At 35.7% G+C, this 27,516-nt stretch overlaps 1 protein-coding gene across 1 annotated transcript in view; it reads left to right on the forward strand.

Annotated features, from left to right (window-relative positions):
- MALRD1 (MAM and LDL receptor class A domain containing 1) overlaps positions 1-27,516 on the forward strand; it is a gene marked incomplete at both ends in the record, with an annotated part of 238,466 nt that overhangs the window by 184,738 nt on the left and 26,212 nt on the right. Inside the window, 3 exons of the mRNA XM_084210137.1 lie at positions 3,688-3,963; positions 7,221-7,346; positions 9,404-9,470. Coding sequence (XP_084066263.1) covers positions 3,688-3,963; positions 7,221-7,346; positions 9,404-9,470 — 469 coding nt within the window. The remainder of the gene's footprint in view (positions 1-3,687; positions 3,964-7,220; positions 7,347-9,403; positions 9,471-27,516) is intronic.

The raw sequence follows: 27,516 nt of genomic DNA on the forward strand, positions 1-27,516 counted from the left end.
ATTAAGTGCCAGAAAGGATGTATGGGCCACAAATGGTCCAATTTGCATTGAAAAGGCTTCACTTCAGATTCTGCTGTTTAAATGACTTTCATATATATGTACAAGAGGAAAATATTAGGTTCACAAATATGCATGTTTAAAGTGAGTTTTTATTGCTAGATTGTGTGAGTGTACTACTGTGTGAGTCAGCACATGGAGGGTGTTTCTGACGAGCCTCTCATTAGTGCCAGCTCATTTTTCACTGCAAACCACATTGTAGTGTTAACACCTTAGTTTAATTCTTCACAGTGGAAAGAAAACAGAATGAATATTCCCACTTTTTAGAAGGAAATGTGTCAGTAGCAGATACTGCAATGATGAGCTTAAAATAAATAATTACATAGACAGTAGCTTTGAATACAAGTAATTAGTTTTGCATTAATGTTGCTGGAGATTTCAGTTGGAATTAGTTAATTATTTTCAACATTTGCAAATTCTTAATTAGCTTTTTTTAGTTGTTAGCTTTGTACAAATTAATGTTTTTATAAATTTTCAAAATTTTTAACAGGCACATTTATTTTATAATTATGAAAGCATTTATAAACTACTTTATTTAAAGAATTTTGGGGTACAGTTTTGGCAGAGTTTTGGGGTAGAGTTTTGGAAGACCATGGCAATAGCAACTTCTTATAGAATGCCAACAACAGCAAAATTTTTCTATTGTATCTGAAACCAAACACATGTGAACTAATTAAAATATCACGTGAGTTAATAAGCAAGTGATACTCCTCTGAGATTTGAAGTACATTCTCATCTCATGCACTGTTCTGATCTAAAAGGATTTTACTTATTTCATAGTATGACTTTGGATTTTTTTTAATGTAGTGCAAATGTAAAACAGACCTCAATAAAACCCCTGGTTAACCCTATGCCTAACTCATCCTGGACACATCTTTGCTGCCCTTGGTGAATATTGCACACTCTAATATAATTGCTATGCAAGTCAGGAAGAACTTCATCCTGAAAATTATTTTCTAACAATCAGAGGGAATAATGATAGAAAATAGTAATATAAAATAATAATAGAAAATAATATTAATAATAATAATAATAGATAAATAATCATCCCCACTCAAAAAGAGCATTCAAGCATTTCTCTAAATGCTGAATTTGGCACGGGATTATTTACAGGCATAAGCTCATTATATGATAGGGCTCATAAAGCTAAAATGATCCAGGTTACAAAAGTCTAAAAATAGTTTTAAACTCAAGGCCAGATTCATAACAAGCAACACATTCAAGAATTGTTGAGTTTAAGAGGGGAATCCAGTTTACAGAACAAATTTGGGTAGAAGCATGTGAATAAACATATCAAGAACAGGAAATTAAAATGGGTCAGAAATGCTCACAAATGTATTATAAATGCAATCTTTCCTGCAGCATAAACAGTCAACCACAGCAAAGTCAAATATATTGTATCTGTGTGTGGTTAATTTCCATAGCATCAGAACAAATACAGAAAAGCTAACACAGGACTATGCAAGGACAAAAGAATGTGTATAAGCAGAACTGACTGCAGCTTAAGTCATTTTCACTGCCTAAATGCCCCCTAGGCACTGTGAGGAAAGGGTCAGAAATAGCAGAAGGAAAAAACAGTACTTTCAAATATAATAATACTTTTTTATTTTTTCCCAGAACAAATGCAAACTAAAAATAAAAAAAATTTTTTTTTTTTACTCCACTGTGCAAATTTGACAGCACTAGTTCTGTATCAGTGGAGAGAGAAATATGTTCTCCCAATGATATTTCATCAGTATCTTGGCAGGATCATGGCCTTATATATAGCATCTATATGACAAACAAAATTCAGCATTTTCATAGGCTACTATTATTATCTGGTAAAGTATAGGAAGAAAAAAATTGCAAAATCTAGTATATTTTTAATCTACAAAATCAATCCACTATGTGATCTGAATGTCTATTATCAACTACCTGAAACCAACTTCCATAAGCCTTTTAAAGTAGAAAATATTTTTTTTTAGACTAACACATTTATAAAACATATGAAACCACAATCTTTTCAATCCCATGTAAAAGTTCACATCTTTGAGGTATGCATGGCATAATTCTGAATATAAACAGGACAAAAGATCACCAGGTTATTATTTTCACTGAGTCAATAATAATTTTTGTTGTTTTATGTTTACATTATATGCAGTGAATCAGATATATTTTTCTAGCATCAGGATTTAATTTAACATTAGAAGCATGAAATATTATTAGGCATGTTCTATTGTATGAAGCTTTTCAGTTATGATATTCTAAAATAAAGTCAACTTGAAAATCAAAAATTTCTAATCTATAGAGCATCTGTATTAAACAGAACTTTGAGCTCTTTCTCCTTATAGCTGCTTCACAAGCAACTGGATGGTAAAATAATGCTAGTATTCTGTTCACCTGAATGCATTAACAGTTCATTTATTTGTACAAAAAGCTATTCTTATTTATGTTGGTGGTATCCTTGAAACTGAGCATGTTTTAACGAAGCGCTCATGCTGTAAAACCCCAGCCTGGTATTGCAGAATACACAAACAAACTGATATGACCAGTGGATTAAAAGTCATCAAATCATGCCAAAATCCATGTACTCCCTTACAGTGCCATGCCTTAATGCAGCAGTAACACTGGACAGCTGAGGCCAGAGAACAATGCTTGCACCATTTCTAAAGTACAGGAATCCATCACATTGCTTCCCTAGGAGATGCTGATGGTATAAAGAACACAACATTAGCACAGCCAGCTTCTTAGAAATTAGTTTCCACAAATAGATCTTATGCTTCTGCTGGTAAAATTTGCTTGCAATCGTTTTCATAGGAAAAAAGAAAGACTTACATGTCTGAGACAATTTACTTATAAACATGATCACAAAAAGCTCTCCCCAATATCTTTTTCCAACAATGCAAGTAAGCACGGAATATGTTATTTATTTATTTGTTTGTTTGTCTGATTAATATTTATTTATTTATTTATTTATTCATTCATTCATTCAATGCAAGTAAGCACGGAATATGTTATTTATTTATTTGTTTGTCTGATTAATATTTATTTATTCATTCATTCATTCATTCATTCATTCATTCATTCATTTATTCATTTATTGTCCACTGTCTGAATTTGTTAAAGTTCAAAAAATTAAAAAAACCACATTTTTCTTGTATCCTGGAAGCCTATCTGGTTTTTAAAATTTAATTCTCTATCATATCAAGCTGAGCTAAAGAGTCAGAGTAATGATAAACCAGATCAGTAAAAGATTTTATTGTTACTTTATAAAAATCTTTTTCTTAATTTAACTTAAATTTATATCTTGAGGGCTATTTTAAGGCTTTCCAGACAAGGTTTATTAATATTTTGGTATTAACCCTTCTATACGTACATGGCAAAAGAAGTAGTAGGATCAAAACAAATGCTGAACTTGTGATTTAGAAGCAAAATGCTGCAATAACAATGGAGTTAATATGAGACAAAACGTTTTTAATACTGTGTTTTGCACTTAAGAGCTGTGTTTTTATAAAAGTTGGGTTCCTTTTTTTTTTAAAGAGTTTAGTAACCAAAACCAGCTGCATTCCCAGCAGTTCCTGTCTATCTCAAAAACAGTATGAATGACTACTGAAAGGACAGAATCCCTAAACACTCCTTTCCCTCTTGTAGGACCAGCTGGTCCCCACCCTCCCACCTGCAGTGGTGGCGAGTTCCCGTGCGCGTACGTGCGGCGGTGTTTGCCCCTCGCCGCGCGGTGCGACGGGGTGGAAGATTGCGCGGATGGAAGCGATGAGATGAGCTGCCCCATGGAGATGCCCAGCAGCGCATCCCCGGGCTCCTGCCAGGCAGCAGAGTTCCTGTGTCCTTCCCAGGGCTGTGTCCCGTCCCTCCTGCTGTGCGATGGGGTGCCCGACTGCCGCCTCAGCGAAGATGAAGCTGGCTGCCGTAAGTTATGTCCATGGTGGTGGTTATGGCAATGGTAATTACCTGCCCAAACCAGTAGTGTTTTAGGGAAAAAAAAGAGCAACACAGCGAAGTTTAGCGTAAAATTCATCATTCCCTTGTCAAATAAACCCCTATTTGTGTCACATATAATGCATTAATTGCAGAGATGCGTTACATTTCTAAATAATTTTGCTTATGCATTTTAATTTCCTTGCTATAATTTGGTAAACGTTTAAAAAAACTGCGGTTCTGTATCTGTTAATATTTACAAGCATTTCCACATTTTTTCCTGAAATCAGTCAGCTGCATTTGCATTGTCTCTGTAACCTCTTATCATGATATGACAGAAAGATAGGCTTCTGCAGTTCTGTTATTCAGTAACATTTAAGGCAGTCCTGACCTTTCAAGGATTTTGAAATCAAGTCTGTTCATGAAATAGTAACAATCTCCGCCCCAAGCAAGGAAAAGGGCTCACAAACAAAACACAAGGTCAATAGGCTTTGAAATGTAACTGCAATGAGATGCCACGGAGAAGCATCTGAAACAAAAGTGAGTGTCTGCCATTTAAAAATATTTCATTATTAGCAGGTGAACTGAGGCCAAATGCTTCATTCCAGGAATTTCAAAATAATTAGCTAGACAAAACAAAAAAGAAAAAAAGGCTTTTTACATAGAAACACTTTTCTCCCTTAAACTTTCATGCTCTAAAACTTTTTAAACATTTTTCTCATCCTTATCAAAATGAAAAAAATTGGTAAAAAATATCAGTTTCCAGTGGATTAGAAATTAATGTTCTTTAATATTTTCTATCAAATCTACTAAATATAAATCCAGGCTACTGCGCATGCCATTTAATTTAGCAAGCAGTTTACCAAACTGGCATGGATTTGGCAGACTATCTGTGTAAGTCTTTTGTTTTGAAGTAAACTCTGTGGTTTTGTTGGCAGAAGACATGATTTTGGAGATAACTTTGATGTTAAATTCTACATACCCCAAAGACATGTAGAAATTTTTCCATGTTCCTTTCTTCAAATAAACCTCTCATGGTTAGTCTTCATTTGACCTGGTTTCCTTCTCAATCTGTCCTCTGGTAGAGATGTCTATGTGTGTTCTATTACATGCACATCCCAACTCCACACCACAGAAGCTGATGTGGAACCTCAAAATTTGAAAGGCAAATTATTTCCATGGTTTTCTGTACTACCCAAATAACTGAGATTTTGCTTTGTTTTGTTTATTTTACTGCTCCGACTTAAAAAAAAAAAAACAAACCAGGGATTAAGAAGAAATTAAATCCTGGTCTATTCAAAGAACAAATATTCTCCATAGATATTTCACAACTTTGGGGTTCTCAATCTGAAGGAAACTTAGTCAAGTCTGTACTTCATTTTTAGTCCAAAATTTGGTTCATAGCAAATAAACATGTAAGCCTTGATAGTATGTTAGAAATACAGAAGCAGCAATTCTTGATTCTCCACTTAAGAAGATAATTCAGAGAAGCAAAGCAAAGCAGAGAAGAAGGCAAAGCAAAAAGAAAATTATTTGTGCAAGTCTGGAATTAAATCAGTGGAAAGCTGATTAGTGTCACAGCTGGTGCTGAGATCCAGCTGTGAATGCCATGAGAGCACAGTGTTTAATCTTTAGCTTCCTACTTTTAACAGGTGAAAACCCATAGAAGTTTGTCAAATAGGGAAGGTCAGAGAGAAAAAGTAAATATCTCAGAAATTTCATTCTTTTATTGAAATTTATGCATGATCTATAAAATTGATTGTTTTGCTAGTAACTCCAACCTATGTGTCCTCTAGTAATAGCACAGATTGAAAGTGGGGATTCATTTTTTTAAGATTTTAGATAGATATTTTTTTCCTTGGTGCAGATCAAATCTCCCTGTTCATTTTAGAAAACTTCAGTTTAGGAATTACTGACACTTTCCATTTTGTGTCCCACAGCAATTTTATTCATTTAAGTGCAAAACAAAACACTTCACAGTATTTAAGTGTAGAACAAAAATGTTCTGGGTTCTGAATTCAGGAATTCATCGGGGCAAGTTTTCTTTTGTGATAAAGACTACCTGTCAAAATGCATCTTGCAGAGATTAAGGATAAAGCCCTAAAAGAGGCCAGAACAAAAAAACCCCAACCAAACAAAAAAAATTGGTCAAGTCTCTACTAAAAACACAGTTTCTACCACAGAAATGCTTTTCTTCACAACTTTGGGATTTAAGCAGACAGAATTTCCTGTAGAGTTCACATAGCAGTTAGCTTGTACAATATTATGCTAATACATTTTTTTTACTTACAAATGAATTTTGTCGCATTTAACAAAAAATTCTGGAACTGTTTTCCAGTGAAAGATGTTCTACTTGACTGTCTCTCTTCTTGCTGACAGTTTTTGTGAAGGGTATATTACCTCACCTATTTAGTCTTTTATTTGCCTGATTACAATACTAAGGGTGTAAAACAAACATATTAGCACCAGTGGGACGTATACATTAGTTTTCCACAGACCAATATCCTTTTCCACCTGACTCAAGTGCAAATAGCAATGAATAAAAAGTCATTTCTCGCTTTTCTGTAGTGCACAAAAATATATCTCTTGTAGTTTTGAAGAGATGTTGTGTTAAATACCTATGAAATATTAAAAATTTTATTCTTCAAAGAGGCTGTGATATCATTATACCTTCTACTAGTTTAATTTGCACCTGGAAAATTAAATACAGATGAAAATTGGATATTTTTATTTTCATATATTTACTGTTTTTAATGCCTCCATGTAGTCTTTACATTCTTTGCCTCAGCACCAATAACTTGGTGCCATTGTCCTTAACTGCAAAATTTTCAACCATTAGGTCCATTGCTATGACTGGTACCTCTGTAATGTGTTAAAATAATGTGTAAACAAATTGATTCCATCATTTTGAAACTAGTTTCTGAATGAGAGTTAATTATGTTTGCTGATATCTTTTTTAACGGGTTTTCTTTGGAATTCTGCAGTATACACTCTCAACATTGTGAGTTAATATGCACTCCACAGATATTACATGGGAAAATTTGGGTTCTGTACCATCTGTGCTCTGTATTTGTTTACTTATTTAGCATCTCAGTAGTAAAGTTGCATGCCTTTGAAGATGAAAGCTTGGAGAGGTCACACAGATGCAAGTTTGTATCCTACAGTATGAATCAAGTTTTCTGCTAGTTTTTGAACAGTGAGAAAAAAAATACAGCTGATGATAACGACCATGTTACTTTTCATTTCAGCCATTAAAGATTGTTCCAATGGTTCTTTGTTATGTGCTTCAACTAATGAATGTATACCACTCTCCCAGCGTTGTGATGGAGTTGCAGACTGCATTGATTCCAGCCTTGATGAGTCTGGCTGTTCAGGTATTTAGTTTTGCATAAAGATATCATTTCAAACAAAGAAAGTGTAGTTATTTCCTACTGAATGTTTTGGCAGTCCTCAAACTTGACTGAGGTTCCTCTGCTAGAACTTTGTCAAATTATATTAGGTGTGAATTTTCCTGATGAAAGTATGACACAGATGAAAGTGAGAAAAAGATGAAGAATAATATGCTTAAAATCTTTACATCTTCATAAGGGGTGTTTCTTACCATATAAATGCATTGCTCAAAAAAACCCAAATACCCCTTTATAGTATACTTTTAGGACTTCCCTTGATTTAACCAGTTGAGTTAACCCATATTGTTGAGTAAAAGCCTTGCTTATTTGTGGGTTTGTTGTTTGTTTTTTCCCCAAGTGTATTACAAATCCAGGTTGGAAAATAAACTAAATAGCATTTGTTTTAACACAGTGCATTTGACAAAATATTCAGGTTTGATTTGTAGTAGTTAAATGGTGGAGAAAAATAAGTAGAGGACAAAAATACACATTCAAAGTGAATTAGATTTTTATTAACAAAATCTAACAAATACATAGATAATGGTGATATAAATAATTTAATCTGGATTCAAAATATCCCCTTCAATTACAGAAAGGTACTTCAGCTCTTCCCCAAGACAGATATAAACTCTTGACCAGTTCTGTGCTGACAGCACTCTGTCAGCTTTGCTCAAGTTGCATTAGCTGAGAATTTAACTCTCTTTTATAACTTTTATGAGTTATGTGATAAAATTCACAACACATATGCAATGATATAATTCATTATAATATATATAATATATATATTATATAATATATAATATATTAAATGTCTATTCACAAACTAAAAATTTTACAAATACTTATTGGTAGGAGGCATCCACAAGTTTCTTTGGGAGTGAAATTTGACCACAAATATTGTGTTCACTATCTCTCATAGCATCTTGAAATGGTTTGGGTTAAAAGGGACCTTAAAGATCACAAATTTGCAATGCTCCTGACTTGGCCAGGGACACCTTCCCAGGCCCAGGTTGCTCATGTGAGAGAAGGAATCATACTTCAACATTAAAAAATACCACATCTATAATGTTGAGAGAATTCATACTTGGTAAATTTGACTTATAAAAATAATTTTAAATTAAAATAAATCTATTCTGAAATTAATTCAATATAAAAGAGTATAGAACATAAAATAGTAGACATGCATAACAGTAATTTAAAAATCTTCCACTATTTTTTCAGAAAGCAGTCCTTTTAAGTAAGTAATGCAATTTTCAAAATTTAATCCTGAAACTGGAGGTGTCTGCACTGAATAGCATTGTTATATGCTGCAATAAACAATTTCATTTTGCATTTATTCCAAACTCTTTAGGTCTAATTAGTATATTATAAGTTCTTTTTGTACTGAAGAAGATTGGGGGGATTTTTTTTTTTAGTTTTTTCTTGCTAAAGCAATGTAAAACTAAATCTGATGATGTGGAAATCCAAGTAAAGGGACATCAAGAGGTTTTAAAAGAATATCACTAAGTACTTAAACACCTTTTGTCTTTTAAAGCCTGATTTCCCTCATTCTTATGAGAATGTGATTCTAAGTGTTAAAATTCTGAATATCTTTAATAAAAGGGTTGGTCACAAAGGAGTGTCTTTTCACCTTTAAAACCCTATATAAAATCTATTACTAATAATGTAGACTTAGGTACTGATTAAATATTAGCTCAATTCTTTTGGGTCTTATTTTATATATTCCTGTTGTTTGAAAATCAAGTAAGTGGCAAAAATTCTATTTCTGGAGTCAGATGAAAATCTCATTTGAAAAAAATTTGAAGTTTGTTCAAGTGCAGCATCGTGATTTCAGTAAGCTCAAGACCTCTCCATTGCTTGTAATATTCTTATGGCTTCACACTTGTATCACCAAGTCCAGATCTAAAAAAAAAAAAAAATAGTTTTGGAAGTGCTAAGCTCTCAAAAGGACAGATGTGAATATTTTGCCATTTTGAAATCAGATAATGACAAATGTAATAAAAAAGAGGGGGAAATCACAATTTTTACCTTTATGTTTGCAGCTTGTCCTGAAGAATACTGCAAAAACGGTGGAAAATGCATCCTCAAAGGTGACATTCCATTATGCCAGTAAGTTTCATTGGCACTTGACTTGTGCTTGAGTTTGGAGAAAGCTGCTGTTGAAACAGGTGGGGTGGTTTGCTCCCCAGGGATTGAAATCATATTTGATAGAAGTGTATTTTTAAAAGTCTCTGTATGTCTACGCTATTTTTTTTACACTTCGTGAGTTAAACCACATTTTGAGAAGAATGTTATTTATCATATAGAATTTTCTGTAACTTTTATCTTTCATTTCATGAGACAACCTGTTGGCCTGACACCCTAAATTTTCTGTCTCACGCTTCACTGCAACATTTCAAAACATATATTTCTGTGCCTTATTTGCAGCAGGGTGTTGTATACCTCAGATGAGATTTTACAGCAGGCCACATAATCATCTTTATCTTCCTATTAACATTTGGGGGGGGAAAAAAAGGGTTTTTTCCACTTATCCCCCCCAGAAAAGGGGTTTAAAAGGGTTTAAAATATGTTTGTTTTTTTTTTTTTGAAATACTCTCTGATAAAAAAATAACATATGCAATTCTGATGTAGAATGTACAAGCCATTAGAAAGAATCTCAGGATATCTGAAGCAACTCATTTTCACAAGATATAGCAGTTTCCCTTTGGGAAATTAGAGGAGACTTTCTAAGTGCAAAGAAAGTGATGGTATGAGTTATCATGCGTTTGTCCTTCACATGCTTCAGTGGAGCTTGCCAGAGTTTGCCAAATTACTAAAGAAGTAACTGTTTTATCACAGTAGCTATCTTAGGGAAGATTAGATACTAAGGTTTGTCTCCTGGTTGCCAGGAGATGCACATTAATAAGCCTGCTTTGTCTTTCAAGACAGATTTATCCTTGATTGGATGAAGAAATAACATAGAAAATATAGGGGCATTCATATAGGGTATTTCAATTTGGGTCTCAGAAAAAAACTGTGAATTACCTGCAGATTTCTCCCAAAATGCCCACTATACTAGAACAGAGAACAGTCTCTTGACAGAGAATGGCAAGAATCTTGGAATTTCATCAAGGTGACTGCTTCAAAATTTTTTTGAACACATAAAGAGAGAAAGGGGACAAAAAACCATAGGGAAAGATTGGAGAATGAAAAGTCAGCAGAAAACAAAGGGATTTGCAATAGGAGGTTTGTAATTTGTAGATTAAATCATTGATCAAAAATAAAATTGCTTGTAGGAACAAAGCTCGGGGGGAGTAACTGAGATTTTAAGTGTACAAGAGAATTATGACAATTGAACTTCTGCTCAGACTTGCAAGAGAAAGTAACCCCAAACTAGCAAATCTTTTTTACCCACAGAAATAAAAGACAGTTGGAATAAAAATCGTAAATTAAACTACTAAATAGGGTAGTTTACCTCAGCATTCAGTAAGAAACATATTTAATTCTTATGTAATGCACAGGCAATCAGAGCAAAGGCACAGAAAAAAATATCCTTAACTGGAAGGTTGACATAACTTCAAAAGCTGAACTTGCTTGTGTTGGGGAAATTGGTCATCTCTACATGACAATGCCAGAACAGCAGTGCAGGTTGCAATAGGCTTTCTGAAAACTGCCTGTGGGGGAAGTGGCTGGAGAACTACAAATGGCAACATATCAATACCATTCAAGGCTTTCTAATATTTTTGAAGAATTACTTATATATATAATAACAGGAGAGTTAACCATTATTAAAATAGACTTCTGCTTGACTTTTTGAAATTCTACATCAAGACCATTAAAAGACAAAAAAAAAAAACCCAAAAAATATATGTAAAATAATTAAAAATGTATAAGTATATCAGCTTTCAATACTCAGGGGGAAAAGAACAAAAATCCAAAACCAAAAACAACAAGCAACTCCCCAAAATCCCAAAATAACTGAACAAAAATAGAAATTTTCATGAAAAATATGCTGGTTTTTTACCTTTTAGTTCTCAGTTCTTACTCTAAATTTCCTAAAAATAAATGATAAATTTAGCTAGAAATATCTTCCTCCCTTGAGAGCAACTGTTCTTCTAGACTACAGAATAGGTCAGGAGAAAAAACAGAGTGTGTAAGACTGCAGGAAGCCTGTTCCACAGCAAGGAGACTCTTGAAAAGAACAGAGTCCAGATACTGCCCTGCCACAGAAGTGACAGAGTCTTCCTAGACACCCAGAGGCAATTGTGTGGGAGATCAAAGTGCTCTCAGAAGTCCCTGGGGTTGACTAATACTATTCAGTGACACAGCAGAAAAGGAGAAATTTTGTTAACATATTCTTTTCTTACTATTTTATCTGGCAAAATGGATTCTGATCTTCCTTCAAGTGAGATGATTCTGCTGTAGTTTCTATAAAACAAAATCTGAGTCTGGAATTTAAAAGTCATTGCTCCCTGAGAATGTTGGTTTAACAAAAAATTAGAGTGGACCAGTCTCAAAGCTTCATTTGTTCCATCATGTTCCTAGAAGAACTGAATTTGCTGCTCATTTTAGGTTAGTTTGAGGTACACTGATAGAAAAGAGTAGACTTTCTGGAAAACAGTTTTGCTGGTGATAACAGCTGAGTTTTTCCGTGGTTTTAATGCAGAGGGGTTGAAGTAGTTTACTGTATATTCTTCTTGCAGTAGTTTAACCTGCAAAGATGGGAACAGTGAATTTGCAGTAGCTGCTTAGGGAAAAAAAAGACTGAAAGTGGATAGTAGATTTTATATATTTAGTGCTTCTCCAGTTCCTTTGATGCTGTATGTTTTTACATGTGTGAGCTTGTGTAGCTTATATATATATAAAGTTAATACTTAGGGCACCACCCTGTCTTTCAAGAGGATGTAACTAAGAGGGATCAGTAGCAGTGGAAGGTGAGCTCTGACATCCCTCTCTGCAGAGATGTCTGTAGGCCTGGTGAAAACAAAAGCAGTGGATACAAGTCCAGATAAAATTTCAGTATATATTGGAGTGGGTAAGAAAGCTAATGTATCAGGTTGCTGTACTTTTTGTTCATACTACTGAAAACAGCTTCTCTAGGCTGGTGCATAATGACTGCAATAACACCAGTGGCATGCCCAGTGTTTGAGAATGTGGCTGCTTGGTTCTGGTGGATGTTCTCAGTGAGAGCATGTGAGTGAATGCAGGGCACTGGTGCTTGGGTGATGGTTATCTTCTTGCTGGAACCAAACACAGCTTGATGGCTGTCCTGCTCCTGCTTGGTATTTGAATTTTTGAGTTAGCTTTGAAAGTCTCTTGCACTTGTTTCTGCTATTTGGTCAGGAGGGTAATTGGGGTGCATATTGAACACATTTGTCTTGTACTTTCTATTTCATGGGTATTTTCTTTGTCTGCCAAACTAGATGGAGCTTTAATCTGAAATTCTATGGCCACTCTCATTTGACAAAATGTGACTCCTATTTGTCCTGACTGAGGTCTCCTCTGTAGTCAATGTGCAGCCAAGTGGCTGGGGCTGGCAATCAGCTGCTATGATTGCACCAGCACATCACGATAATTTGAGCAATAATAACTAGAATTTTTGCGATTTCTATCCTCCGATTTCAAAATCATTCCTTTGATTATATGTGTGCTTTCCCCAACTGCTTGTCCAACGTTTCTTTGTGTTTGTTTTATTTTTGCTTTAAAGTGAGACCACAGACTCCTGGAAACATAGGAGAGGAATATAGAGAACAAGCAAGCTGGGAAAAATATGTTTCTAACACACTAAAGTGGAAGGATGAGGCTTCAAAGATTGTTTTAGTATTGAAAGAAAAATAAACACTGAGAACAGAAGAAAAAGCAAAATACCAAAGCGGACTCTTCATACATGTCTTTCATTCTCATCCAACTAGAAAAGAGTAATATTAAACATGCACATTCAAAATGTACTAAACTTCACATATAATAAATATTAAATCATCATCAAATTATCACATGGTTTGGGTTGGAAGGAACCTGTAAAGTTCATCTAATCCAACCCCCCCTGCAATAAGTAGTTTCATCTTCAATTAGATCAGGTTGCTCAGAATCCCATCCAACCTGACTGTGAATCTACCACATCTCTGGACAAGATATTTCAGCATTTCACAAAGTTAGTTATAAAAATTTCTTTCTTATATCAAGTCTGAAACTCCCCTTCTTCACTTTAAAACCAGTATGCCTGGCCCTGTTTCTGCAGACCTGACTAAAAACAGAATTGTTTAAGTTGGAAAGGACATAACACAATGCTTGGCTTTCCTTTATTTTACACAAATATTTTCAACTTCATATACCAAATTTCAGAGTAGTTACACTGACTAGTTCTAAAGAGCATATGAGAGCACTTTTATTCTTGTCTGAACTGTAAGAAGGTTCTATCCTTTAGCAAAAAGAAAAAGTAATTTCATGCACTTAATTAAACAATCGTATTGCAGATTAGAAATAAATCTTCATTAAACAGTTTTTAAATTCATTGAATATGTAACATCTATCTAACTGGGCTGTGGAGATTGAAATTGCAAGGAGTCATTCTAAATAGATAATTAAATATTATTGTCTTTGTAGTTGTGTATCTAAATGCTGATTTGACCCAAAATCCAGAAACTGAATTATTTTGTTTTCTCTTTTATGTGATAAAAGTAAAGAAGATTACTTTCTCTTTTGCTACTTTTAGAAAAAGAATTAGTTTTACAGGGTAGCCATTCATTCAGAGGAGTGGACTTCTTGTCTATTCTTTTTAGAAAAGCTAAAGGTTAATTGGTTCTCTATTTTTTACTTCTTTCCTTCTCATTTTTGCAATGAACTTATTATTTTAACACAAGTTATCTCTTTCACATTGCAAACAAAGTATTTAGTTATGAGTAGTACAGTAGCAAACAATATTTCACAATTTTTTTTAAAAAGGGAGTATTTAAAAAATCTAAAAAAAAAGATTTTTCAGAATCTGGTTTTGTTTCCAAAATACCAGCTTCTAGTAAGCATGATAAATTTTTGAGGAGCCCTGCAAGTGGTATGAAGCATCACATAATGTCTTGGTAGACTGATACCTTTTCTAGTAAAGTGTCATAAATGGCAAAGGAGGTGAATCCTACATCCTCACTGGACAATATTTTTCAGTGAGGAACATAGGGTTCTTCTTGGTTTTTTCCTAAATATGTTTGACCTTTGACCTACTCTTACCTGTTCTGTGTTACTGGGTTTTGAGGACTGATGGTAGTAGTAATCTTTAAAAACTGTAAGTGGGAGGATTGTTTTTATATCACACTGGATGTCAGGAAAATTGAGCGATAATAGTATTCCAGCCTAAGAAAATAAAATGATTGGAAGCACCTGGAATGTGATTTGATGGAAATATGAAGTTAAACACTGATGATATAGAAACACCAATTCATGAGTAAAGAGAGTTTATAAAAAGAGAAGAAAGCAGTTTCCATTTCAGCTACATTTTCTCCTGCTTCTCTCAGAAATTCCCACCTCAGAGGGAGGATTGCTGGCATAGCAGCTGCTGATTCACTGCAGATTATTAATGGTTCAAACAAAGCAAGTTGGTACTGATTTCACTTCTTCCTTAAGAATTTTCTTCTAGGTTTACTGAACAAGTGGGACATGGGTAAATTGATAATACTACTCAGGAAAGTTGTAGTCATGAAAATAAATTGTACCTAGAGGAGAAATGAAATAAGGATGTAGCCATGAATAAAAAACAAAAGCTGTGATGAGTAGTCAAAAAGATAAGACACTGAAAACAAATGTCATGTTAAGATTTGGATTTTGGGAAGCAAAAACATATCTACAAACATTTATAGCTGGTAGAGAGAGGGTTTTTTTTCAAATGTTTCTTTTACCCAAGTCTGATTTGAAAAGTGACGCTGGTGCAAATTAAGTAACAAATTCAGGTTATCTGCATTGGGTAAAATTAAGACTAGGAAGACAAGTTAATACATCTATTCCCCAGAACAAATTAGACACAATTTGTCATGAAAGAAAGTATGCAATATATTGATGGAAATGCATTTTAAATGTTTACTTACAGAAAAATGTTTCCTAAAGTCTTTGTTCAGTCTTGATCCTTTCCTATTTGGGAACTTTTCACGAAATCAAGATGCTTGATACAACAATACTCTTGCCTTTTAGTTTTTCACGTTTCTAACTTCATGGCCTTTTCCAAAGGAAAATCCCAGGGGGATTATGGTGCAGTGCGACAGCAGCTCAGCTGCAAAAATCTTAGCATTTGGTCTATTTTGCAATAGCTGGGATGAAACAGCTTTTCCTTCTCATGCTGATTGCTTGCTCACGGGATGTTCAGTGATCATTTCACAACATAAAAAAAATTGGAAAATCTTTTGAATCCTTCATATATCAGAATTTACAAAATACCGTTCCTTCAATTAGAAAAATATATGTCAAATTTGTTTAATGATTTGGGATTTTTTTCATTTAGTTGTACTTCAAAGTGACTTCAAAGTAAATATATTTGTCCAAATCATTTTTATCTAGTGAGAAACTTGCCATTGAGCAATTATCAATGGCATACACTTGCTATCTTTTGTATTTAAAAGGAGTTTACTTCAAGTGTTGCTCTTCTTCTTCCTCTACAGATAATAGTATGATCCTGAGGTCAGCTCTTTATCACACTGAAGCCAGCTGCTTCATGCATTTGCAACTTCTAGAAATGAGGAAAAAAAAACCCTGATATTTATCTTAGTTAAACCTAATTGAATACACACGGCAGTTTGCCACAATCTGCAGTGAGGCAGGTATATGCTATGAAGTTCTCTTGTGAGTGGTCTGAATCAGTTGATTGCTTAATCCAATGATTTCAGAAGGAATCTGTCTTTTTCTGGTTTTCTTATTATAGAACTAAAAGAAGGTGGTCCCTATATAACTGCTAATGTTTGACTGCACATAATTGAAAGCCAGATGTTAGAGTCAATTAAATAAATGCAACTGAATAGACACAAAGGATGGTCTCACAACACATTTCTGATCATGTCTTTTAGAAATCTCTAACATTTGATTCAATGTAAATCAGACTTCCTCATTTAACTCTTCAGTTTTGGTCCTTTTTTTACAGAAAAACAAATTTCAAGATATCTTTAAAACTGGAAACAAACTAAGTAGCTCATAGTCTTTCTCTGTTTTCCTGAGGTGAAATATTACTGTGGCAAATGGAAAAAGCTTTTCTTGAATGACCCATTGATAGAATCCGAACAGCACTCATAGTGGAAGTGCTTATTTTAAATATGGCCCACAGGTTATTTTGGAAAACAAACTGTGAACTATGTATTTTCAAATTCCCTCTTCATTATATGTTTGCTGAGTGGGGAGATTTTTACCTGTAAAGAAAATCAGCAAGTAATTTCTGGGACAATTTTAAGTTAAAGAACTTAATGAACACTTTGTACAACCTTTTCTTGCAAAATTTTGGAGTTGAAAGGTGCTAACAGCTTTGGGAATAAAAGCAACTTCATGTTTTATTATAAAAGGTGATTTTCCTACATTATCAATGTCATAGCAACTCTCAAGATCAGAGAGAGAATTGTATTTAATGTCCGAACAAAATAATTGATGCTTTAATTTGAAGATACTACAATCTTATTGAGAAGGGTGTAATTTAATAGCTACAGTGAAAATTACTTGGAAAATTACTATAATAATGATTAAATGAAAAAAATTCTCAAAAATCAGCAATGGTTGGATCAGCAATGCTAAAGTTGCTGAAAGGATTCAACCTCTCTGATAAATATTCTACAGTTCTCTTTTGATTTTCAATTCATTCTTTTAAGATATTCAAAGCAAAATGAGGAAACTGCAAGGTGTAGGAAACCACAGCTGGATTTTTATTATTACTAAGTGAAATGAACCTTTACCTCAGAATGACTTGTACACAAAACTCTAGACTTTATTACATTTAAAATTCAGGAGATAAGTTTGTCTTCAGTAGGGAAAAGCTTAGGATGTGGGAAGGGTATGTGTAGGAGAGGATGTATTTTGAGTAATGAGAGATTTTAATATGGGAGAATGTTAATTAATGTTGGATATTGGATGTTTGCCAAAGTATGGAGGGTCCCCTGAAGGGCTACTCCTACTAATACCAGATGCTCAAGAGTAGAAAACATGGATAGAAAGCTTTAAATCAAAACAATTTTTGTTCTATTTTGTTCAGAACAGGAAAGAATAGCAGTAAAATAATAAACACTTTTCAAAAGGGAGTAAAAAGGGAACAATTGAGGAAGTATAAACAAGGATGGCAAAAATTCTTGTTTTCCAGCCACTCCACATTCATGTGGCTGTCTTTTGTCAACAGAAATTTAAAAACATCTGCGTGTATCTATTCATAGGCACATAAATCACTCTAAATTTTTGGATCATATTAAGTCAAACAATAATTTAGAAGTCTGGGTTCAGATAGTCTTAGACTGAGTTACGATCTTTTTACAAATTCAGTCTTCCTGGATTTAAGTGAAAGAAGCAGTACTTGGAATGAAAACCAGTATTTTCACTCCCTAAGATTACACCTGCATGTCTGCATATCAGACTTTGTTGTCCAGAATGACAATCAGCTCAGTGTTAGAGTCCTCTCTATAGGAGGCACCTGGAGGCTGCCAGTTGGATACACCTAATCCAATACAGAATGTGTCATAAAAGCTGTAAGGGACAGTTCTGGAAAACATGGGTATCATGAAGCATGTTGACAAGAATTTTAAAGTGTGACTAAAATGAGTACTCTGAGACAGATAGGTCTGGGCTGAGGATGCCAGGAAAGAGGGAAATGGTGGAAGTCTGTATTTGAGGATCTGTGCTATTGTGCAAATTGTGTAGAACAGAAAAATCGTGTAGAAAAATCTTGTATTCTGTACCAGCCACATCCTGACATTTGGCCTGCTCAGTCTGACCCCCTAGACACACTGGTGTCACAATGTCATCCAGCAATCTTGCACGTTTGCAATTTTCCCTCTTGTTCAGTCAGTGAGAATTGAAGTCTCTGTGAATTATACCTTTTGTGCAGTTGCTAGGTGGCTAAGGGATTTCCTAAAAGCAGCAAATTCTACTAAATTAAGAACTTTTGAACTTTTCTGGCCAGAGTTGACTGATCTGGAAAGCTCCATGCACTTTAATTTTAAACACATACAAACATTGAGGATTTTTCTCAATGCTTGGAAGGAGCTTTTCATGTTTGCTATTGCTCTTATCAGCTACTAGGCTACATCTCTAAGCAGGAAGCAGTAACTATGTGCTGTTCCCACACAGAGACTTGTGTGTCCTTTGGGGAAAAAGTACACATACCTTTAAGCTAAAATAATTTTGTCTGCATCTGGTGCAAAAGTCATATTTTCAATGTACAGAAATATTTTTCATTAAAAATATGTATTGGATTGTAAGACATAAATGAACTTTGGAATGTCCTCTGAAGTATATCAAGGTGATATGGCTCATGTAAGAATTCCACTATGGATCTCTATACCAGAGTTACTGCAGGAATAAATGTCTGTGGTGGGCTGACCCTGGCTGGGTGCCAGATGCCCACCAAAGCCACACAGCTGGACAGGGGAGAAAAAATATAATGAGAAGTTTATGCATTGAGGTAAGGACTGGGAGAGGTTACTGAGCAATTACCATCACAGGCAAACCAGACTTGACTTCGGGAAATTATTTCAATTACCAATCAAATCTGAGTAGGGCAATGAGAAATAAAAACTAGATTTTAAAATGCCTACCCCCCCCCACCCCTCCCTTATTCCCAGACTCCATGATAACTGGGTTAACTCTACAACAGGACAAGAGAACATAGTCTTATGCTGTTCCAGGGCAGCTTTAGGCTGGATATTAGGAAGAAATTCTTCACAGAAGGAGTGATTTGATACTGGGATGGCCTGCCCAGGAAGGTGGTGGAGTCAGTGCCCCTCTATGTGTTTAAGGAAAGACTGGATGTGGCACATAGTGCCATGGTCTAGTTGAAATGGTGGTGTTGGGTTATAGGTGAAACTTGATGATCTCAGAGGTCTTTTCCAACCTGATTCATTTTGTGATTGCTCATTTTCTCTTCCTCCTCCCCTCTGTCAGAGCAGGGGGATGAGGAATGCGGGTTGCAGTAAGTTCATCTCAGGGGCAGCCACTATTGCTTATGTGCTCAGCCTTGGCCAGTGCCAGGTCCATCTTGCAGCCAGTTGGCATTGGCTCTGTTGAACATGGGGGAAGCTTCTGGCTGCTTTTCACAGAAGCCACCCCTGTAGCCCCATTCAGCAGATACCAAATCCTTGCCGTTCAAACCCACTAAAACATCAATCATCAAGTTAGGATTCAGAATTCTGTAAATTGCAGGAAGCTGAGCTCTTTTTTTGTTAGATTTTAAATTATGGAGGTGAGAAAGGTTTGGGTTTAAATGAACTGTGTATTGCGTTTGTGCAACCAGATTTTGGTAGCTGGGAGGGGTGTCACAGGTGGTGCTTCAGTGAAAAGCTGCTGGAAGATTGCCCCATATCTGACAGAACCAATGCCAGCCAGTTCCAAGACAAATCCACCACTGGCCAAGGCTGAGCCAACCAGAGAAGATGGCAACACCATCTTCTCTTTTTAAGAGGTGTTAAGAGGAATTTAAGAGGAATTAAAAAGTTTTTACACAGATGTAATTGCATGAAGAGAAGAGAGGAGTGAGAATATGTGAGAGCAATAATTATACAGACACCCAGGTCGGTGGAGAAGGAGATTGAGATTGCCCTGCAGCCCATGGTGAAGACCATGGTGAGGTAGCTGTGCCCCTGTAGCCCATGGAGATCCATGGGGATGCAGAGATTGACCTGCAGCCCATGGAGGAAACCCACACCAGAGCAGGTGAAAGCCTGAAAGAAGATGGTGACCCCATGGGAAGCCTACACTGGAGAAAGGTCCTGCCAGGGACCTGCAGACCCGTGGAAAGAGGAGTCCATGCTGGAGCAGCTTTTTTGTCAGGACTTGTGATTCCATGGCGGAGCCATTCTGGAGCAGTCTGTTCTTGAATGACTGCACCACATAGAAAGGGACCCATGTTGGAGCAGTTCCTGAAGAGCTGTAGCCCATGGGAACCCTGGCTGGAGAAGATCATAGAGAATTGTCTCCAATGGGAAGGACCCCTCAGTGGAGCAGAGGAAGGGCTTCTTTCCCAGAGCACTGTCAGAAACGACCTGTGATGAGCTGATAATATGGTCATTCCCCATCTCCCTGCACCACTAGAAGGGGAGGAGAAAGAGCCTGGCAAGGAGGGTGGAGTTTTGGAAAGGTGTTTTTAAGATTTCTTTTGTGTCCCACTGTCCTGCTCTGATTTTAATTGGTAATAAATTCAACTAATTCCCCCAAGATAAGTATTTTTTGCCCTGGATTGTAACTGGTGAGTGGTCTCTCCCTCCCCTTATCTCAACTTGTGAACCTTTTTGTTATATTTTCTCTTCCTGCCCAGTTGTGGAGGGGAGTCATAGAGTGGCTTTGGTATGCACCTGTAGTCCAGCCAGAGTCAACCCACCACAAATTGTTTCCCTGGGGAAGCGAAAACTAACTAACCAGGATGCTTGATATTTTATTTGCAGTATGCATATTTTTGCATTAGCAGACCTAGACAACAAATTATCATGTGGCTTCCCAACTATGCTGAACTAAACTGTGCCTTTTCTCACCCTCTGGGCAGCCACATGGAAGCAAAAACCATGACAATTCTCTCTGTGGTCAGAGAGAAAGACTTGTCATCAAGCCCAAGGTGTTTTCTCTATTTTTAACTCTAGTTCTGTACGTACTTAGGGTACTTTGGGAGATGTATAAATTCCTTGGATAGAGGAATATATCAGTTGTGTATAAACACATGCATTGCACCTAGGCTAACCTCAACAAGTGCCTTTGTTGGAAGAGAAAACAGTATTGGAGCCAACAATATGTGACAATGGCTTCTTTAATGTGAGTGCTAGGTGAGATTATACAGTAAGGATTGTCTAAATTCTAAGATTAAGTGTGTTTGAGATCTGGGTCATTAACTTACTATATTAGAAAGTTATTTTTATTGCTTCATGAGTTTCTCGCTTCCACTTAGAACTTTCCAATTTCTTACTTTAATCTTTTTGCCATTCATCCTTATTAACTATTGCATTTTCCACTGATGAAATGTCTGCTCAACTGAGTTTGGTGGCAAAAGTTGTGCAAATTGAATAAAATTCCTTAGGGTTGTAAAATGGAGCTAACAAGTTGACTACCTACAAAATGGAGCCTGTGTTATGCAGTCCTTGCATGCTTGAGTTTCCCATGCAACAACTGATAGTGCAGCTTTGTATGACTGGGAGGTGAACAAAACATTTTTTAAGCAGTGATACATAGAGTCGAATATCCCAATGCTTGCTCTTCACAGAGCAGAATTCCAGTCTAAACATAGTTATTTCTTCTCTGGTTGCTTCATTTTCAGATTTTAACTACTCTTTTTTAATCAACTGATTTTTACTGATTTTCAGGTAAATTAAAGTGCATGGTTTGATTTATATTGAAGTCTATTAAAAAAATTAAGAATTTAAAAGTCAGGAGTTATTAAGAGATTTCAACAGATGAGGAAAAAAGCTTTTATTTGCCTTGCTTTTCTTTATCCTTTATTCTTTATCTTTTGCAAATCAATATTTTATTAATGTGAACTTTTTTGGGAACTCAGTAAAATGGAAGACAGGTCTCCAAAAACTCGTTAATATTTTAGTGTACGGAAAATAGAATATGTTTACACAGTCATAAAAATGCACAAATATTTTCTTCCTGCCCCTCTGGCTTTTAGAGTTTAAGGTGAGATGATTTGGCAGGATGCATTTTAAGAGGCTTCACAGCAGCAACTCGTTGTTACAGTTCTAGTGTTTTAACAGGTGTCATCAAAATTTTCTTCATTTATAAACTTCCTTTATGATATCAGTAAAGTCACTTTCTTTGTTGCTAATAAGATCGGCACAAAACCATACATCTGAGAGTGTTGTACTTAATGGGAGTAGCTGAGAACTTCTTCTTCTGACAGATCATAGGATAGCAGAGGAAAGCTAAAAATGAACGTACAGCTGTGTAGCCAATACCACAAACTATATTATACCAGTATAGCCAGTATAGCCAGTATAGCAAGTATAGCAAGTATAGCAAGTCATTTTCATTTAGCTTTAAATATATATACACACACAAGTGTATAATGTTTCTACGGCTATCTTTCTATAACTTACTGCCCTTAAAATTCTTTTCAGTATGCTGATACTAAAGACAGCAAGATTCAAGTTTCTGTAAGCCCAGGAGTTGGTGATTTACCTGTTGCTTTGTTCTGATCTACAAAAATCATACTGCCACAAAACTGTGAACACCGCATTTCAACATGGGAACATACAACACAATTGTGCATTTAAATATAATAGAGAAGTTGGTATATTATCAAATTACTCTTTCTTAACTTTTAAAAATTGTATATTTATTTGTATTTTCATTGAAACTTATCATAGAGTAAGGTCAAAGTAAGATTTTAACATGTGTGAGAATGGGACCAAATCAATGGAACTTACCATATTTTATTTCTGTCTGTTCAACATTTTTTATGTTTATGGCAGAACCATTGAGTATTTGAAAAAGATGGTGAAACACTATTAGCTTTCTCTGTGCAGTCTTATACCTACTAGTAGGTCAATGTCACTTGAATTTTAGTCTTGTAAAAAAGTCTTCCAGAAACCCTTTTCTTTAATCATTCAGAACTCTCTGCAATTCCACACTCTGAACTTCTAATGGTACAAGTTACATTTGTACCTTGCACATTCTTTCCAGTTTTTTCATTTTAAGATGCATTCTTACCTGACATATCTCACTAAATTTTTTGCCCAAATTGTCATCATCATGCATCTCAGTTAAGGCAGCATTGACCCTCCTGCCTTGGATGACTACAAAGCTTTCAGGCCAATGGTCTTCAAAAGCAACTTGAGAGAGGATCCTTTTCTTTTGTCTCTGCTCCCTTTTCCTTACTGCATCAAATGTTAAATATTGACCCTGCTTTCCTACCCTTCATAATTTATTCCAACTCCATCTGTAATTTCTTATTTAGCAAGTACAGTTGGAATATGTTTTGATACTGCTTGCTCAAACAGAGAGTATAACCTGTCCCCTACCCAGTGCAGAACAATAGCAATATATTGTTTTAACAGGTCTGCACTCTTCACAAAGTGTAGAGTACAATTAAACAAAACTGTTTGTACTAACTGAACAGAAGGTAGGATTCGCTTTCAAAATAACTCCATTCCAAATGTTCATGGAACAAGGACTGAGCTCAGGAAGGAATTAGCTTTCCTCATAAATCCAGAGAATCAAAGCGTAGGACAAAAATCTTGCCTTTGACATTTGAGCTTCTTTTACATTTTTTTTTCTTCATTCTCTAGCCTTGTTTTTTAATTACTTACTTTGTTCCAGTAGTATGAAGTCCTCACAGCTGATATTGGCATGCAAATGATGGAACAAATTATTTGGCAAATGTTCAAGATTATCTTTATTTGAACATATCTTCTTGCATCTATGAAGAATGCACAAGTAGTCACAAAAAATGCACAGCAGCGAGGTGTACAATTCAGTTCTTAAGGCAGGCTACACTGCAAGGTTCAAAGTTATGCTGATATTTCAGAAGTACATATGTGCTGTGATATTAATCAAAATTGAGCTTTCCCCATTTTTGGCTGGCTCAAGGATGTACTTTACAGTTCACAAGGTCTTTAGGAAAAAAAACCAAACAAAACTGCAAACAAACAAACAACTCTCCCCACCCCAACCAAAACCTTAGTTAACACCATGGGATAATCTCATTCATTTACAGCTTCTTCTTTTTCCTTGGAACTGGGAGAAGAACAATTTGCATTCAATTTGAATTATATTAACTATATTTCTTAAAAAGGCAGATTTTGCCCTAGTTCTATAAATTCAAATTTGCTTAGACTTTGCTAAATATTATGTGATGGAATTAAAGTTTAGTTAGAAATTTGATCACTGGTTGGTCACTAGTTTAGTTAGAAGGCTGATCACTTTTTCTCCTTTCATCTTTCCCTCTCAAGGACATATTAATGAAAATGAGAGTAGAATCACAGAATCAAAGAAATGTTAAGACAGGAAAAGACCTCCAAGGTCATTGAATACAACCATTAAACCAGTGCCACCATTTTTCTGCACAACCATATCCCTAAATGCCCCATTTTTTGAACATTTCTAGAAATAGTGACTTCACCACTTTCCTAAGCAACCTATTCCAATTTCTGACCACTCTTTCAGTGAAAAATGTTTTCCTAATATGCAATCTAAGCCTCCCCTGCTGCAACGTGAGGCCATTTCCTCTTATCCTATCACTTTTTACTTGGGAGAAGAGCCCGACTCTCACTTGGCTACAATCTCCCTTCAGGCAGTTGTAGAGAGTGATAAGGACTCCCCTGAGTCTCCTTTTCTCCAGGCTGAACACACCCAGCTCCCTCTGTCTCTCCTCATCAGACCTCTGCTCTTTCAACAGCTTCATTGCCCTTTTCTGGATGTGCTCCAGTACTCCACTGTCTTTATTAGTGTTACTGTGGTATTATTCTTGCTCATACTGTTATTCTTGCTTAAATCGCCAAGGTAAAGAATCCTTTTTTAACTAGAATTAAAGCATTTTAAAGTTTTCTGGTGAATAGTAGAAATTTTATAAAATATTCCAAAAAATGCTATCTAGTCAGAGCTATCTAGTCATAGTTATTTTATTCCAAAAAATGCTATCTAGTCAGAGCTATCTAGTCATAGTTATTTTTGACAGAAAATATCCCATCTGACTAAGCTAAAACCTCTGGAATATTTAGAAAAGAAGAATATTTGTATTGGTTCTTCGACTGTTTCTTTCCATACCAGCCTGGGCTGTCACTGTACAGATACATCAGGGACATGTATACGTTACATGATGGAGGGGAGAGGTCCTGAGGAGATTAATTCATTTTTCAAAATATGAATAAGCAACTTTTCTTCTCGTGAATGGAGTGTGTCCTCAATACAAAGCATTTCCATCCAATATCCCATAACAGTATCCCCTCTAACGTTACCAAAACACAAAAGGTGCCAGAAGACTCTTATCTGTGGCTCATGTCATGGTGCAGTGTAGTGAGCTGACCCTGGCTGGATGCCAGATGCCCACCAAAGCCACTCTATCACTCTCCTTCTCAGCTGGACAGGGGAGAGAAAATGCAATGAAAGGCTCATGGGTTGAGATGAGGACAGGGAGACATCACTCACCAGCTACCATCAGGGGCAAAACAGACCTTGACTTTGGGAAAATTACTGATGGGCTCAGCTTTGCCAGCAGCAGGTCCGTCTTGGAGCCAGCTGGCATTTTCTGTCAGACACAGGGGAAGCTTCTGGCAGCTTCTCACAGTAGCCACCCCTGTAGCTGCCCCACACTTCCAAAACATTGCTGCACAAAACCAATACATGTAGCATTAGTGAAACTGGAAGCACAGAGAAACTGCAAACCACTTTCTTTTTTTTTTTTAGTTTAAAAAATTATTGAAGCTGAGTATTCAAAGCAGCGCCAAGTGTGTGCATTCCTTATGACCAATTTCACTCTTCAACAAAGAACCCACATGGAAATATTTTTTTGCTGTTGTTATTTTTAGGACAGTTCAAGCAGCAATTTCAGACACAGATTTATGAAGCCTGGCAGTCCTGAGAATAATTGTGCAAGTCTGGAGCTGAGGATTTCTGAGCTTAGGATGTGCAGCCTCCCTAACATAAAGTCTTCCAAAACATACAAGCAATTTTAAAACCCGTGTCCCACCTACTTTCAAGAGGCTTTTTGATGAAATATCATTTAAATATTAGTAAAGTTCACGCTTTTCATCTATGACTTCATCAGCAATAAGCTTATAATAGTGCTAGCTCTCCTCCAGAACTGTTAGTGCTTGTTTCAAGCTCTTCATAAGAGGGACTCTTTGGATTTTTGTTTGCCTTGGTGAAATCAGACCCATATATAATAACAAACACAGTAACTGCAGTAGTAAATTTTAAGTACCTAAATGGATGTTAAGTTTCTATATACTTAGAGATTTCTGATTCTCATAATACGTTCTTTGCAGAACACTTGGATTTTCCTGTGTAGTTAGATTAAAAAATTGAAAACCAAATTAATTATCGAGTGCACTTTTTTGTTATTTATTTTTTAATGTTACTGAAGCTCATGGAAGTCTAGTTTCAGAATAAGGCAATGATAAATGTACATAATAGTCTGATTAATAGATTCTGCAGGAATTTATTTGTGAAGTACTCTAGTTTGTGAGTAGACTCAAGTAAAAATATTCAGTCAATATTATTTTCAGTCACGCATTAAACCAAAAGTGGAATGATCTCTTCTGCCTGGAATCAGTGCTCAACTTTCAATAAGGCTTTTACTTTTTTGCTCATATTATATGCAGGAATATATCAGATATCCTACACAGCAATCAATATCTTTCATGCTTTAATTTCTACTCACTTTTATGTAAATGTGGGTTTATGTGTTCTTTCTGCTTCCTTAGAGATGACTGTGAACTAAATTCCTTGTAGGAAAATATCAATGATATTAATAGAAATGCCACATCTTGATCTAGGATAGACCTAACATATCTCTTATCAATGAATGTATCAAAATTCATGTGTATTTTCCAAAGAAAGCAAGGGTAAGTTAGGAATTGATGCAGATAGATTAGCTCTCTAAACTCCAGTCTTTCCAAATAATTATTCTGAGCTTTCAGCCAGTTCAGGCAACCACAATTATATGCATAATCATAAGGAATGGAAGGATTATTTGCCTTTCCATCCACATTCACTTTGAAACCCTATGTTTATAAAATGTCATGAGAAAAACACTGCATTTACTGACCTTCCTTATGATTAGCTAAGCTGGAGTTTAGGGGCCAGAGAATGACTTTCTTCCACTGCATGGTTACCACAAAATAAGTACATTTGCCGTAACTTTAAAAGTGTGGATCCAGTAATGCGTTCCTGACCACCACAGATATGGCACACAGGACATTTCTCCAATTCTTGGCTCTGGATTCCCAGTGAAGTCACCACCCACTAAGTATTGTCTGTGCAAGTCAGACTTTGGCAGCAGGCTCAAGAGCAAAGGCTCAGACCCAAACCATAA

Source organism: Fringilla coelebs (assembly GCF_963513975.1).
Source record: "Fringilla coelebs genome assembly, chromosome: 1".
Lineage (NCBI taxonomy): Eukaryota > Metazoa > Chordata > Aves > Passeriformes > Fringillidae > Fringilla > Fringilla coelebs.